This window comes from Telopea speciosissima, chromosome 8, assembly GCF_018873765.1.
Source record: "Telopea speciosissima isolate NSW1024214 ecotype Mountain lineage chromosome 8, Tspe_v1, whole genome shotgun sequence".
NCBI classification, from domain to species: Eukaryota; Viridiplantae; Streptophyta; class Magnoliopsida; order Proteales; family Proteaceae; genus Telopea; species Telopea speciosissima.
The window spans coordinates 13106277-13120238 of NC_057923.1; the positions used below are offsets into that span (position 1 = coordinate 13106277).

At 37.0% G+C, this 13962-nt stretch overlaps 1 protein-coding gene across 1 annotated transcript in view; it reads left to right on the plus strand.

Annotated features, from left to right (window-relative positions):
- Positions 1-2939: 2939 nt before the first annotated feature.
- Positions 2940-13962, plus strand: part of LOC122671102 (zinc finger CCCH domain-containing protein 27-like) — a 37149-nt gene continuing 26126 nt past the window's right edge. Inside the window, exons 1-3 of the mRNA XM_043868202.1 lie at positions 2940-3243; positions 9420-9538; positions 11928-12886. Coding sequence (XP_043724137.1) covers positions 3176-3243; positions 9420-9538; positions 11928-12886 — 1146 coding nt within the window. The 5' untranslated portion in view covers positions 2940-3175. The remainder of the gene's footprint in view (positions 3244-9419; positions 9539-11927; positions 12887-13962) is intronic.

The following is a 13962-nucleotide window of genomic DNA, read 5'->3' on the forward strand; positions in this document are numbered from 1 at the left end:
GGAGGGTGAGGTGAGGGATAGACCATCTTGGATTGTTTCCGTGGAAGAGGAGGAGAAATTAAATAAGAAAACAACGAAAATAATCAAGTTCATAATCAGAACAGGTTAATATGTTAATAGGAGGGGTAATTTGGTGATTTTGAGATAAGAGGTAAGAATTCACTTTTTCGAGGGAATCAAAGGTGCGATTACTAATAAGGGATTTTGAGTAAATAGAATTTAAATTCAGGAAAGTATAGAAAAATTTTCCATGCTTCATATAACCTTTCCTCTTCTTTCCAAGAATTTAGAATCTAATTTGCAGTGGTGGCAACCGTGGCATGCAGCATGCCTCCCTAGAATCTGATTTTCGGAATATGAAAATGGCTCGATTCAGCATATTTATTGTTGTTGGCTTTTAGAGTTGAGGGTTGAAGCTAAGGGCGCTGTAAACAAATCGAAATCATTTACCAAAATCGTATTGAACCATGTAAACTAAAAATGATAAACCATTTAATAAAAGGTTCGATTCTGATTTTAAAATTGAAATTGTTTATTAGTCGGTTAGGTTTATGAACCTATTACCTTAAAACCAATAACCAAACCGAGACTGCAACCATTTAAATTTGTGAAATTGAAATCGTTTACAAAGCGGGAAACCAAAATTGTTAAATAAATGGTTTGATTTTACAAACTGGAACCCATATAATAAATGACTTGATTTTGATTTTTACTTATAAGATTACTAGATCTACCCCTGAAATCACTCATCTTTTATTTGCTAGTGATGCATTCATATTTTGCTGAGCAAATTTAGAGGATGTATATACTATTCAAGTTGTTCTTCGTCTTTTCAATGATCTCACTAGTTTGTATAAAAATTGCACCAAAAGTGAATTGTTTGTAGTAAGAATATTCCTCCAAACTTGAAATCTCAGACTTGTAGACAATTAGGCATGAATGAGATGACATCCTCATCTACTTATCTTTGCTCTCCTTTATTATTAGCTCGGGCTAAATCACATTCCCTTTGTAATATTGTATCTAAAATTCAAAGTAGGCTTAGTAATTGGAAAGCTTCTCTTCTGGCACTGGCGAGCAGATTTGTTTTATTCAAATATGTTCTTGATTCTATGCCCACTTTTTAAATTTCTTGTTTTTGTTTCCTAAATTTATTTTCTCTATGTTAGATTCTATTTCTGCTCGTTTTTTGAAAGGGATTCCATGGAGGGAAAAATTGTCATTAATTTCATGGTGTTCTATGCATAAGCCAAAAAAAAAAATTAGGGGGTTTATGTTTTAGAATGAATTATATTCATATGTTTTAGAATGAATTATATTCATAATGAATCTTTATTATTGAGGCTAGGCTGGAGGCTTATCAATACTCCTGTTAGCTTATGGAGTAGGGTTCATAAGGCCAAGTATGCGTTCCGTGATCTAATCTTATTAGTAAAAAATTTGTCCCGAAGAGAGGTACTTGGGTTTGGAAGAGTATATCCTACATTATTCCCTGTTTGCATCGGATGATCTTTTGGAAAGTTGGTATTGGGGCTTCAATCTCAATATGGGAAGACTCATGACTTCCCTTGTGGCTACACATCTTTATTGGATCTGTTATCAACTCTATTCCTCTTTTTAATAATGTTTCAGATTTTGAAACTCCTCCCTAATTTCTGCCATATTCCCTCCTGAGGTCTCCTCTTTAATCACTAAAACTCCTTTGGCTACCAACCCACATAATGACTTTGTCTATTGTCTTTATGCAAAAAATGAGATTCTAACAAAGTTGACGGCTAGAACCTTCTGTTTGGCTTTTTCTTCTGGATCATGTACCTGAGAGTGTGGGCAATCGCTTTGGAATCTCAATTGGATACTAAAGGTTCATCCTAATTTAAGATGTTTTTATGGAAATTGATGAATAAGGGTCTTGCAACTAGGGATATACTTAGCCATTTCATTGATATTGAGATTCTATGTATTTTTGTGTGGGTCTAAACGGGAAATTGATTGGCAGTATTGTCTCGTTCAATCTCTCTTTGAACTTTTGAAACATTCGGCATTCTCAAGTACCTTTCTTCCATTGATAAGATGTTTTTTTTTTCTATCTTTTCTATCACCTACTACTTTCTTTGAGGTGTTGGGAATCAATGTATTTTCTCTCATTCTTCTCCTAATCCGCATGCCATTATGTACAACATTAACTGATGGACCCAACATTAACTGATGGACCCGATGGACCCGATGGACCTTAGAACTGGGTCTCCTTCCTTTTTCCTCCTATTCTACTATGCCAACACCCTGATTCTATTATTTTGTGATGGGAGCTTCATTGAAGAATCTAGTGAAGCAGGTTGGGCTTGTATTGCAATTTATCATCAATTTAATCTCTGCTTGTGTGGACTTTGGATGTACAAGAACGATGCAAGAGGTTTAAGCAGGGGGACTGCTTACAAGTTTAAATCAACTAGGAGAATGGGATGGCGTCAATCTTGACATCTGGATTGATTTTTGTGGAGTATTCACTCTATTTTGAAATCTTTCTCACATGTACATATTATGTAGAAGGATATATCTTTCATTACAGTAACAAATGATCTTGCCATCTCCACCAGACGTAATAGGCAGATTTTTTGATGTGAAAAACAATGTATATTCCTTAGTTAAGTTTCAGTTTTTAGTTCTCTATAAAAAAAAATAAGGATTATAGATTGGGTCAAGGTCGGTTTATATTTCGATCATTTTTAGTTGGACATTGTCGATTTTATGGTCCGGTTTTGGGCTCAACCGGTGTGGTCTGAGTTTTGACACTCCTAGCCTCCTTTTTTTAATGAAATTCTCATTTTTATTTATGTGTTATTATTCTTCTCTTCGGCTCATAAACGGGCCAACAGTCGGAGCCCCGAGCCCTAGGGGAACAAAAAAAAAGAAAACAAAGGAAGAGAGAAGAATTAAACCAAAAAAAAAAGAAGAGAGAGAAATATCCCATATCCGGTATCCCTCTAAGCTTCTTCCCAAATGGAGAAGAAATAGCTTAGAAAAAACCCTACCAGGGTCTTACAGTAAAGCTCTCAAGAGAAGTTCCAATAATTGTCTCATAAATAGTGTTTTGATTCAGTTCTGCAAGTTGCATTATCAGCTAATGGTGTTGTAGGGATTCGTCTTCGTTGCGGTTGGTCATAGACGATGAAGAGGAATGATTGAGGATATGAAATTTGAGGAGTCGTCATTAACTGGATATCTCGTGAAGAATCTCAAACCACTGTGAGTGATCTACGTTCTTTATAATCTTCTTTTCATATCGTGTTCTTCGATCGTTGGATACCCAAAATTGTTTTTGGGCGTTCGTAATTGCTTATGGACTATGGACCGTCTGTATCTCAGAAGTTCATTTCGTGACCTTGTTCGATGCATAAAACATCCATTCTGCTTAAAAATTTTAGTATGAGAAGATGGGCGTCGTTATACGCCAATAGATTTTTGTTAACAGTTGTTGAAACCATTTGGTTGATGACACGGCTTGATTTTCATTAATGTCCGAACATATTTCATTGCATTTTTTCTTTTGAGCAAATTGTTAAATGTCGAACCATATATATGTTTTCTTTATATTGAATTTAATTGTTCTCGATATTTTGCTATTACTGAGCTGAAATCGGTCTAAACACTTCAACTATCTTCTTTCAGTTTTTTTTGAAGGCTCTGTGAGATGCCAAATCAAACTTGAAATTAGTAAGTGGCAAGGGAAATAACTTAACTAATTTGAGATTTAGGACCCCGAAGAGTTCAGGTTATTTGATTTGAAAGGCAATATGTATAAATATAATTTTTAAATCCAATAATCATGTAGACTTGGACTACGGCAGTTTGATTCTTTTCGGGTTTAGCACTATATTGAGTAACATTAGTATTAGTGTAATCATTTGAAGCTTCTTGCACTATAACATGTTTCATGAGTTTTGCTCATCTCTAGCATGATGATTGACTCATGGACATCAGAATAATTTTTATGGTTTTCACTTAATTTCATCATTTAATCTCTGCTTGATTGATACCTGTTCAAATCTAGCATCATCATTTGCAGATGTGTATAAGTGTCTGAGCTTGAGGTAATCGAATCTGTTCATTACATTTTAGAGTTATTTATTGCAATTTCAGGGTCTTGTGGTCCGTTAATGACATCCGTGATCCGTTATTAGATTTTTTTTTACCCTTATCAATATTATATAATAAGGATATTACTAGTGCGGAGATTTACCCATTAAACTTTATAAGTTGTATATAATGCACAAACAAATTTAATATAGATATCATAGAAGTTTGGTCTTAAAAGAGTGGAAAGCAGAGCGGGAATCAAGTAACCCACCAGAAATAATTTGTCATTAGTAGTAAATGTGTCATAGGAAGAATACGACTCTTTGAAGTCATAATCTAGTGTTTTCCAAGTACCCTTCTTTTGTTGATTGTGTTTTAGTTGGACATCATAGGGCAGTATTGGTAACATGGAGAAAGAACTAAACAATTGGAACCATGGGAACTTTACACAGGTTAGGAAAAACTAGAGAGGCCTCCAACAAGAAGAAATATGAAAAATGGAACGTATTCATCTCATGACTCTTTTTACCTTTTGGTTTTCCCTTCAATGGGTAAATATTGTAGACTACAAAGGCAAGGAAAGAAAGATATTGGTAAAAATGAAGAAAACAAAACCAAGGTAGAGGACCATAATAACCTCTCTTATGTAAGGCTTATTGAATGCTATTTCTATTCATTTGATAAGTAGCAATCAAGTAACTGCTTCCATGGAGGGTTACCTGAAAGCACTTAGCCAGTTTTAATACCAAACTTATCCTAGGACATCAATTTTGTTGGAGTTACATTCCTCCAAATGGGTTTAAAGAAGAAGTGAAGAACAAAGAATCGGATCCTTATTGTTCTAAATAGAATGTCAGTGATGCAGCAAGGACTCTCGGTTGGGCTAAGGCAGGGCTGTATCTGCCCCAAATTCTGTGTTTATTCAAATCCATATCGAGTAGCCTATGCCAGCCGTTATTTCCCAGATTTCGTTGCTGGTTAAGGAGGAGATAATGACCAGATCGTGTGGGCCCCACAGCCAGCTAGCTTGGAGATAAAGATTGAAGATTAATTGGCCATGAGGGCGGAGGATTTCACAGCCTTATTAGTCCTAGATTTTAGGAAGTTTTTATATCTTGCATGGGAGGTTTATGAGCTAGAGATTAGTTTCTTTTTATAGGTTATTAGTAGTTTTCTTTTTTCTAGGATTCTTTATCTCCTAACTAATTAGATTATGATTGGGTTGCTTTGTAATTGTTTTTAATTAGGAAAACATCTAGAATGTTGTAATCAATTGTCAAATATATAAATACAAGGATGTGGCTGGATTCTATAGCCAACGAATTGAAAAAAGAAGAAGATAGTTTTGGTTTTGAAACCATGCTATGCTGTGAGATGCAGTGGGGAGGGTGAGATGCCTATACTTGTGAGCATAGTTTAAAAACTCGTCTCGTTTCGGTGTCTCGACCACGTCAAGACAACTGAAATCTCGGCGAGACGGTGCAGTTTTTGTTGTTTCGTTTTGATGTTTCGGTGGGCAAATGGCCATAGTTGGCTCTGAAACTTTAGGGGAAGCTTGTTATAGGCTTAATATACATATTTAAATCTTCAAATTGGGAAAAAGCACCCAATTTGGTGTTTTGGATTTGCACCCTTGGTTGGCAGTAAACGTCGAACCCTTGTGAAGTTTACCTGAAATAGTTGAATGTGCCAAATCTTCCCTAGTTTGCAGCAATTGATCTCTTCATAGTAATGTGTCAACCCCCAATAGTGTATCCTAGTAGTATTGAATGGTGATGTGGCAAAAAAAATAAAGATTCCAAGCTTTCCCCTCTTCTCCAGGTCGAAACCCACGAAAGCAGAAGAAATGAGTTCGAAATTTCTAAGTCAAAGCTAGAGTTCTGGTCATTTTATAAAGGGGTTTGTATCATTTCGGCAAGATGGTACAAACAGTATCGAAATCTCGCCAAAATCTTGGTTGTTTTGATTGAATTGCAAGTCCAATGTTTCGTATGATGTTTCGTCTCTTCCAAGTTGAGATTTCCGAGATCTTGCCGAGGTCTTGGCGAGTTTTTAAACTATGCTTGTGAGTGGGTGAGAGACCCAGGTGAGAGTGGGATGCTTGATCCAATCCTATCCTATCTTTTCTATCTTCTATTTTCTTCTTGTTTTTCATTGATCTCAGTGAGTATTCTGTTCTGAATTTTAAGAATCTGTTGAAGGCCATTCAAAGGCTTGATTCCAGTGTTGGGAAGCATTGTTCGGTTGCTATTTGAAGGCTGCTGCTATTGCCGATTGAGAACCCTGCTGGTCTAATCATCTACAGACCATACTTTATCGATCCTGCTGTAGAGTTGGGTTCCTAGTCGAGTAGTTGGGGACTTGGTTCTACATTATTTAATTGGCCATGCAGGAGGAGGATTTCACAGCCTTATTACTTTATTAGTCCTATATGGTAGGATGTTTTTTTATATTTTGCGTGGGGGGTTTATAAGCTAGAGATTAGTTTCTTTTTATAGGTTATTAGTAGTTTCCTTTTTTTAGTATTCTTTATCTCTTAACTAATTGGATTAGGATTGGGTTGCTCTGTAATTGTTTTTAGTTAGGAAAACATCTAGAATTCTGTAATCGATTTTCAAATTTATAAATACAAGGATGTGGCTGGATTCTATAGCCAATGAATTGAAAGAAAAAAAAAAGAAGAGAGAGTTTTGGTTTTGAAACCATGCTGTGCTGTGAGATGCAGTTGGGAGGGTGAGATGCCTATACTTGTGAGTGGGTGACTTTATTTATAGTTTACAAGGGGGTCAAGCAAACATTATGTCACGGCAGAGGGGGATTGCTGAATTCCATTTCTTCAAGAACTCTCAAGTGCTCACTTGTTTAAGCTTTTGGGAAGATAATTGTATGTATTACGGCCTATGGTTTGAGATTTCTGGGCTGAACTATGAGGAAGAAGTGCAAAAAGGGGTAGAATTGTTTTGCTGTAAACTTTGTTTTTCAAGAAAACTTGAAACCAGCTGTAGAACACCAGTTATTCCAAACTTGGTACAATAATAGGCCTTGGGTAATCTCATAAATCAATTCCACCTCACTGGATTTATTAATGGGCTCGTCTTAACATTTTTCCTGTTTTCTTACTTGAAATCCTATTCCTGACCTTACATCTATAATTGCAGATGGAATTTGTTTAGAAAGCTATATTCTTCTGGTCAGTGACGTTGTCTGCTTCATAATCTTATTCAAGATTGTTTCCTGAGAAGTCCAAAAGCCTAGCTTGAGTTTGCCCCCCCCCCCTTTTAAATTCCACTTAAGCACTAAATTTTCTGTTAATTTTGAGGGTCTGGAAATGATTTGCCAGGTTGCAGAAGGACCTGATTGATGGGTTTCTAGTTCCCTAAGGTCACTAAGTAATAGAACACAAAGAAGCCAGAATCGCAGTGACTGGTTTAGAATCCAGAATTCAAGAGATTTATAATAACAGATAATCCAGGTTCTGATTTAACCCAAAATCTGGTCGAAGGTCAATTATATGGAGAAGAATAACTCCTCAAAATATAATGGTGAGATCTGGAATTATGGAGGTGTCCTATTAGGAATAGGACACTTGAAACAGGTTTCCAGAATCGAATACCGATTGCAGGACTTTAAGAACTCGGACCAATGATTAAAAGTGATTCAAAACAGTAACAGAATTTAACAAGGGTATTACGATGTTAATCTGAAACCAAAAATCAAATCTGGTCTTAGATTAAGGTAAAATTAAGAATCTAACTTGTAGTAGGATTCTAAGAAAACAGCAACAAGATCAAATTTTGAAACCATGGGTGTGTTTAGAATGTAGTCCGATTGTCAAATATGAAATCTCAGATGTAACTATAAAGAAACTGAAATTCCAGCAAGTAGGGTATGCATAAGAACAAAATAGAAACTTAAAAATACTAACATGATTTGATGGTAGATAAGATGAAGAAGAATGGAAGAAAGATAGATGGATATGAACCAAGCATCTCACCTGGAACTTGATTGGAATCCCACCAATCCTACCTTAGCATCTCACCAAGGGTTGTTGCATCCCGCAACAAAGTATTCTGAATCCCCCTGAGGCCAGAACAAAGAGGCAGCAGAAGACAAATTTTTATTCAATAGCGGAATCATTGGGGGGCTCTACGGCCTTACATCCTTTAAAGAGAAACTAAAAGTGTACTTACAGTAGGAAAGAAGAGTGTACTTGAAATAGGAAAGAAAGAAATAGAAACTCTATCAATAATTGGAATAGATGTCCCTTATAACTAAAACTTTACTTTAACTAGTTAGAATAGGAGTTCCACATGATTAAAACTCTATCTAATGTAGAAAAAAGGGGGTCTATTCATACACGACTCTATCCTATAGTTAACAACCAAGGAAATTACAATTACTTGATGAAATAAAAAGTTCAACCAAAGTAATAAAGTGAGTCCCGCATTCTTACCTCCTACCCATAATTTAGGCCCATTAAAGTGGTCTATTACAAAGAAAACCCATTGGACTAAAGGCCCAACACATATATAATACAACCCAAGGCTTATTTCCACTCAAATAAGCACTATTCTGTGTTTTAACTGCATCACTGATAGTCAAAGAGGTTCTAAAGTATCCCAAAAAAGTAAAAGAGGTTCTGATTAATAATTAATATGATCAAGGTTGTTATAAGATTGTTATTTCATACATCTGTAGAATTGGAAATTTGTTGTTGTCTGTAAATTATCTTACTAATCTCCTCAAATGATGCCTCCTTTAGTGAAGTATTAAAATCATATAGTAGTTTCAAGAGAGTTTACTACTTTACTCAGTTGCTGGAAAGTCGGCCTTGACTTACCGTGGCTGGACTTCATACTTTTTCTCTGGATATTGTGATTCTTAAATCTTAATTATCGATTTTATGTTTATGCTGGTCAGATACCAAGATGCTTTTACTTTTTCTACTTATTATAGTAGCCTGTAGGTCAGCTAAAAATTGTCTAAAAGATAATCCATTCAGATGAACACGGCTGAATGGACCTTAAGTTGTCTTTCTTAGGTTCCAAATCTCTAATTTCTGCTTCCTCCATTGTTCACTTCCTATTGAATTTTAAGTTGTTAATTTAGTGAGTACTGCATTATTATCATGTGGAAGTAGTTGAGATGGGGTTTTGTTGAGTTGAGTTGATTATCTAATCCCTTATCATGGCTGATCAAGATTTGAGTATCCATTTCCAAATAATTGGGTTAAGGCTTTGATGATAATTATGGTATATGTTCGTAAAAAAAAAAAGGGAAACAGGGCTTTTTACGTTCATTTATTTTGGACTAGTTTCTGATGGAAGGTGTTTTGCATTTTTCAGGACAGAGGCTGACCCTGTGATTCTTGCTGAATATGTGGCAGCATTATTAAAGAAGGACAAACCTGTTAAAGAATTACAGAAACTCTGCGCTGAGAATTTAGTTGAATTTCTGGGTCAGGGTATGTTTTATTTGTTGTGATTCCCTTTTTCTTTTTCCTCTCCCCTTGGACCTTTGGAAGCAGTGTTCCTATTCCTCAAATGCATAATTGAGTGGGTAGTCTGCTGCTGTTATGAAGTGTTGCATATTTTTAGAAAAGATATTGGTATTCTTCTAGTAGAGGTTTCAATTTATTGGTTGATACCTTTGTCTTTGTGCTGTTTTGCCTTGTCAATTTTTTGGATTTTTTAAAAAAAAAATTATGCTAGTTGACCAGTTGGAGAAAAACTATCTGAGCTGGAAGTTATGTTTTTTTTCCTGTCCATTCTAATTGAATTTTGTCCGGGTTTGGCTGTTGGTGGATTTATATGTAGAAGTTACTTTTGTTGTCTTACTTCAACATGGTTACTGCTGCTTTTCTTGGAGAATGTTTGTTTGTAAATGTTGAATACACTTCAGTGCTAATGCTTTAATTCCTATTAGCCACTGATGATTGTAACTTTATTGAAAACAAGAAACGGGAATGGAATTTGGTAAACAAGAGTAACTTTTATGGGGAAATTGTTAAAAGAGTGACATATTGAATCTAGCATGCTTGGCAAGAAGGTGATGCAGTAGCAATACCATGGTTGGACCGGCATGACCCGATTTGGAAGCCTTGACCTAGATGAACCGGTCCTAAAACAGTTTTTTGGTCAAAATGGGTTTGGTAGGAGATAATATTATAATATGTATTTTTATTTTGTTTATTTTAGAGGGTGGGTCTTGGTGCAGCGGTAAGGTTGCTCCATTGTGACCAAGTGGTCACGGATTCGAGTCTGGAAACAGTCTCTTTGCAAAAGCAGGGGTAAGGCTGCATATAATATGACCCTCCCCTGGCCCCGCGGGAGCCTCGTGCACTGGGTACACCTTTTTTATTTTAGAAAGTTGGGTAACAGAGGAGATAGTTTCCTTTCCTGTTTTAGTGTCATTTTCCTAGTTAAGTTCTGTTTCTGTTTTGGAATGTAATTAGGAGTTCTCTCTTTATTTAATTGCTCGTAATCCAACGATTTAGACAGAGATGAATATTGAATTGGGAGTTTAAAGTTATTGGTTGTTACCGTACTGTGATATGATTGTTGGTCGCCGGTTTCTCCTTCCTTCTCCAATCTTCTTCTCATCTCAGGTGCATTCTTCCTTTATCCCTTCTCTTATTCTTTCTTTTTCCCTACTGCTATTCTGTTCTTTCTGCTTTCCTTCTTCTCTGTTTGTTATTTCTTCCCTACTATTATCCTGTTCAGGCGTTACTGCTCTCTTAATAAGAAAGAACTCGATCTCTCTTCAGTATTCACTTTTCGGCCTCAAACTTAGGGGCTAGAATCAATACATAGGGGTTCCCTTACTTGCGAATCCCTAGATCCAAATCTTATTGGAGTTGTAAGAATCATACCATCGATCAGATCTGAACTAGTGCTTACCGATAGGTTTAATTGCGATCAGATCATTGGTTGTATTTGAAGGGGCTTTGGGTTGGGAACTTTTCCCTAGAATTTCACGTTAGGCGGAGCTTGGGTGAAGGAGTTTCATCAATTCCTACCTTGCTGTTTATCGCAACCAGTAACATATTGAAGGTTAAAGAAGACTTGGTGAAGGTATTATATTTATGGCCATACTTTTTTCTTTCACAAATTTCCCCTTCTTATTCCGAATTATGTTTCTATTCTTTATTTGTAATAATACATAGTTTACCCCTAGTAATAATAAATCCCTTTTGTATCCCTGCCCATATTGATTGACCATGCAACCCCTCTAAGATTCTGTTTATTTACAATTCTGCCACTCCCCTTGTAAAATTTGAATTATTTACAGAACTGCAATCAGCCATATTGTTTGAGTTGTTTAATACTTGGGTGGGCTCGTAAGCGATCCAAACCAGGGTCTTCTTTGCAGTTTCTTTTGTCCAAATTTCAGAAAGAGGGTATAGTACATGATGACTTTGTCCTTAGTGAATTGAAGGCAAAATAACAGGGGACCGTTCTCTATGATTTTCGACCTGCATTTAGGTCCCCTCGTCCGAAAACCTTGAGACTACCAAAGGGAAAAGTAGGTAACCTGCTTGCAAGATTCAAGAACATATATGAAGAAATACACGAGTACTTCTCTCCTCTCCATTTTTACCTGCACCCGAATTGCCCAAATATTGCTGCTCCATTTTCTTCATGTGAAGAGTTCTAGCCTATTTGAATACCTTTACTGAATTATGTTTGAATACAATTTTTTGTTGCAGATGAATAGAGGAAAAACTGTTGTTTTAAATAGTTTTATATGTTGTAATTGTTGGAAAATACACCCCCCTCTAGGTTATCCAACAGTAATCCCTCTTTAGGTTGCTGGCCACAGCTTGATGCCTTTTTTCCCCCCCCTTTTCACAGGTACAACGTCTTTCATCACAAAGTTGTTCCAGGCCCTCGAGGATGGTTGTATTGTAGCACCTGCTGAGAGTTTGGGTGCCATCAGGGAGGTTGAACCATCTCCATCTTTCATTGCACAGGATCCGACAGAACTGACAATTTCATCTGCAAAGCCAGAGGGCCTTTCTCCTACTGGTTGCATCAGCGACCCTGAGGAGAAAGAGGTCAGTGATGATGAGGATGATGATCGAAACCATAAGCATCGTAGGAGGGAGCCAAGATCTGGGTCTTTTGACAAAGATGCACATGAACAATTCTTGAGCAGGCCAAACAGAAAGCGTAACAGACCTTTTGAGAATGGGCAGCTATACCTCGAAAGTGGTCCTCAGCCTAGTGAAACACGAAAAGGATATAACCTTTCCCAGTCAGAGAGAGACCTTTCTGCAAAATTTGAAAAAAGGCGTCCTGGCATAGCAACACATCCGCATGCTCCACTGGATTTGGGTCAGAGAACAAGAATAAATCAGGCCTTTCATGGTGATCTTGGTGCTCGTTTTGATTTAGCTACATTGGCAGGTCGTCCTCCCTTAGGTAGGGGAAGAGGAAGGAGTTCTGGCCCCTGGAGCCAACATGATTCCAGGTTCAGCTCTGTGGAGGCGCTTGATTTTGCGTCGCATATGGCTCCACAAGTAGCCACACCTCCTAGTCTATTTCCTGGAAGGGGATTGCCAAATGTTGGAAATGCACAGAGTGGATCCTGGAGTGCTTTTGGCTTAATTCCTCGAATTCCCAATGGAAACCTTGATACACTCCATCCCTTTGGTTTGCAAGGAACACTCATACCACCAATCAATCCTTCCTTGAGTATCGGCATGGCCCGTCAACGGTGTAGAGACTTTGAGGAGCGTGGATTTTGTCTGAGAGGGGATATGTGCCCAATGGAGCATGGTGTAAATCGGATTGTTGTTGAAGATGTTCAGGTACATTTGATTTTCAATTGCTTCATGTGATTTCATGATGTCCCATTGATATAAAGCCTTTGTTGCCACTTAATTAAGCAGAATATTTGAGCAAAGATGAATAGTTTGGAAAAATGTGTTGTTCCCTGGCATTGCCATGCATTGTGGCGAGCTTGGAGTGGATACCATCAATTGATGGATCTGATGTAGGGGAACTCCTCCATTGGGCATTGGGTACTAAATCAGATTAGCCCAACAACCTAGATCTATCTTGTATTCGAATGATTGTGGAACAGAAAATCACTCCTTTGGTATAATGTTAATGTTCGTTTTATCATATCAAATCTTGACCTCAAAGATCTTCTTTGTACCTGTCTGCTGTTCATGATATCTTCTTGGATCTGTGCTAAATGTAACATCCCAAACCTAGACAGACTTCTAGGCACTGCTCTCGCAAACGCCGACCCAGAAGGTCACAAATAAACATGTAAAAGTAGTAGCAACTAGCAAAAGTCTTAGTATCACATACAACAAAGCGGAAGCATAAAGGTTAAGTTACATTTTAAGAGTTGATTTATGCACTGGTGGCACTACATTTATGTATATACAAGTCTGAATCAAACATACAAAAGTGTTATTTACAATTCAAAAGGTCAACTGTTCTTAACATCACGATAAGTCTTTTGGGCCCTACCTTGGGTTCTCAACTCACATACACTCGAGTTGTACAAGTCTCCTGATCTGAAAAATATCAATATATATGGGGTGAGCTTATGCCCAGTGAGGTACACTTGATTTTATACACACAAGCATTTAAAGATACAATAATGTATACAAAGACATAAATGACAAATCATAGAAATTCATTCCTTAATTAGTTAGGTTAGGTCTTGGCCTTTTAGTGAACTGTCGTAGTGCACAATCTGTTGAGGGTAGTAGTTGAGCTCGTATCATTATTCTACTTGTATTCCCAGTCACTGCAACCATAGTTCAAGATCTCGACGAGATCTCGCTTTTAACTCGATCTCGTAGGATCTCGAGACGAAACGCCATGCGATACACAAATTTGTCATTATCTCGCCGAGATACAATAATGT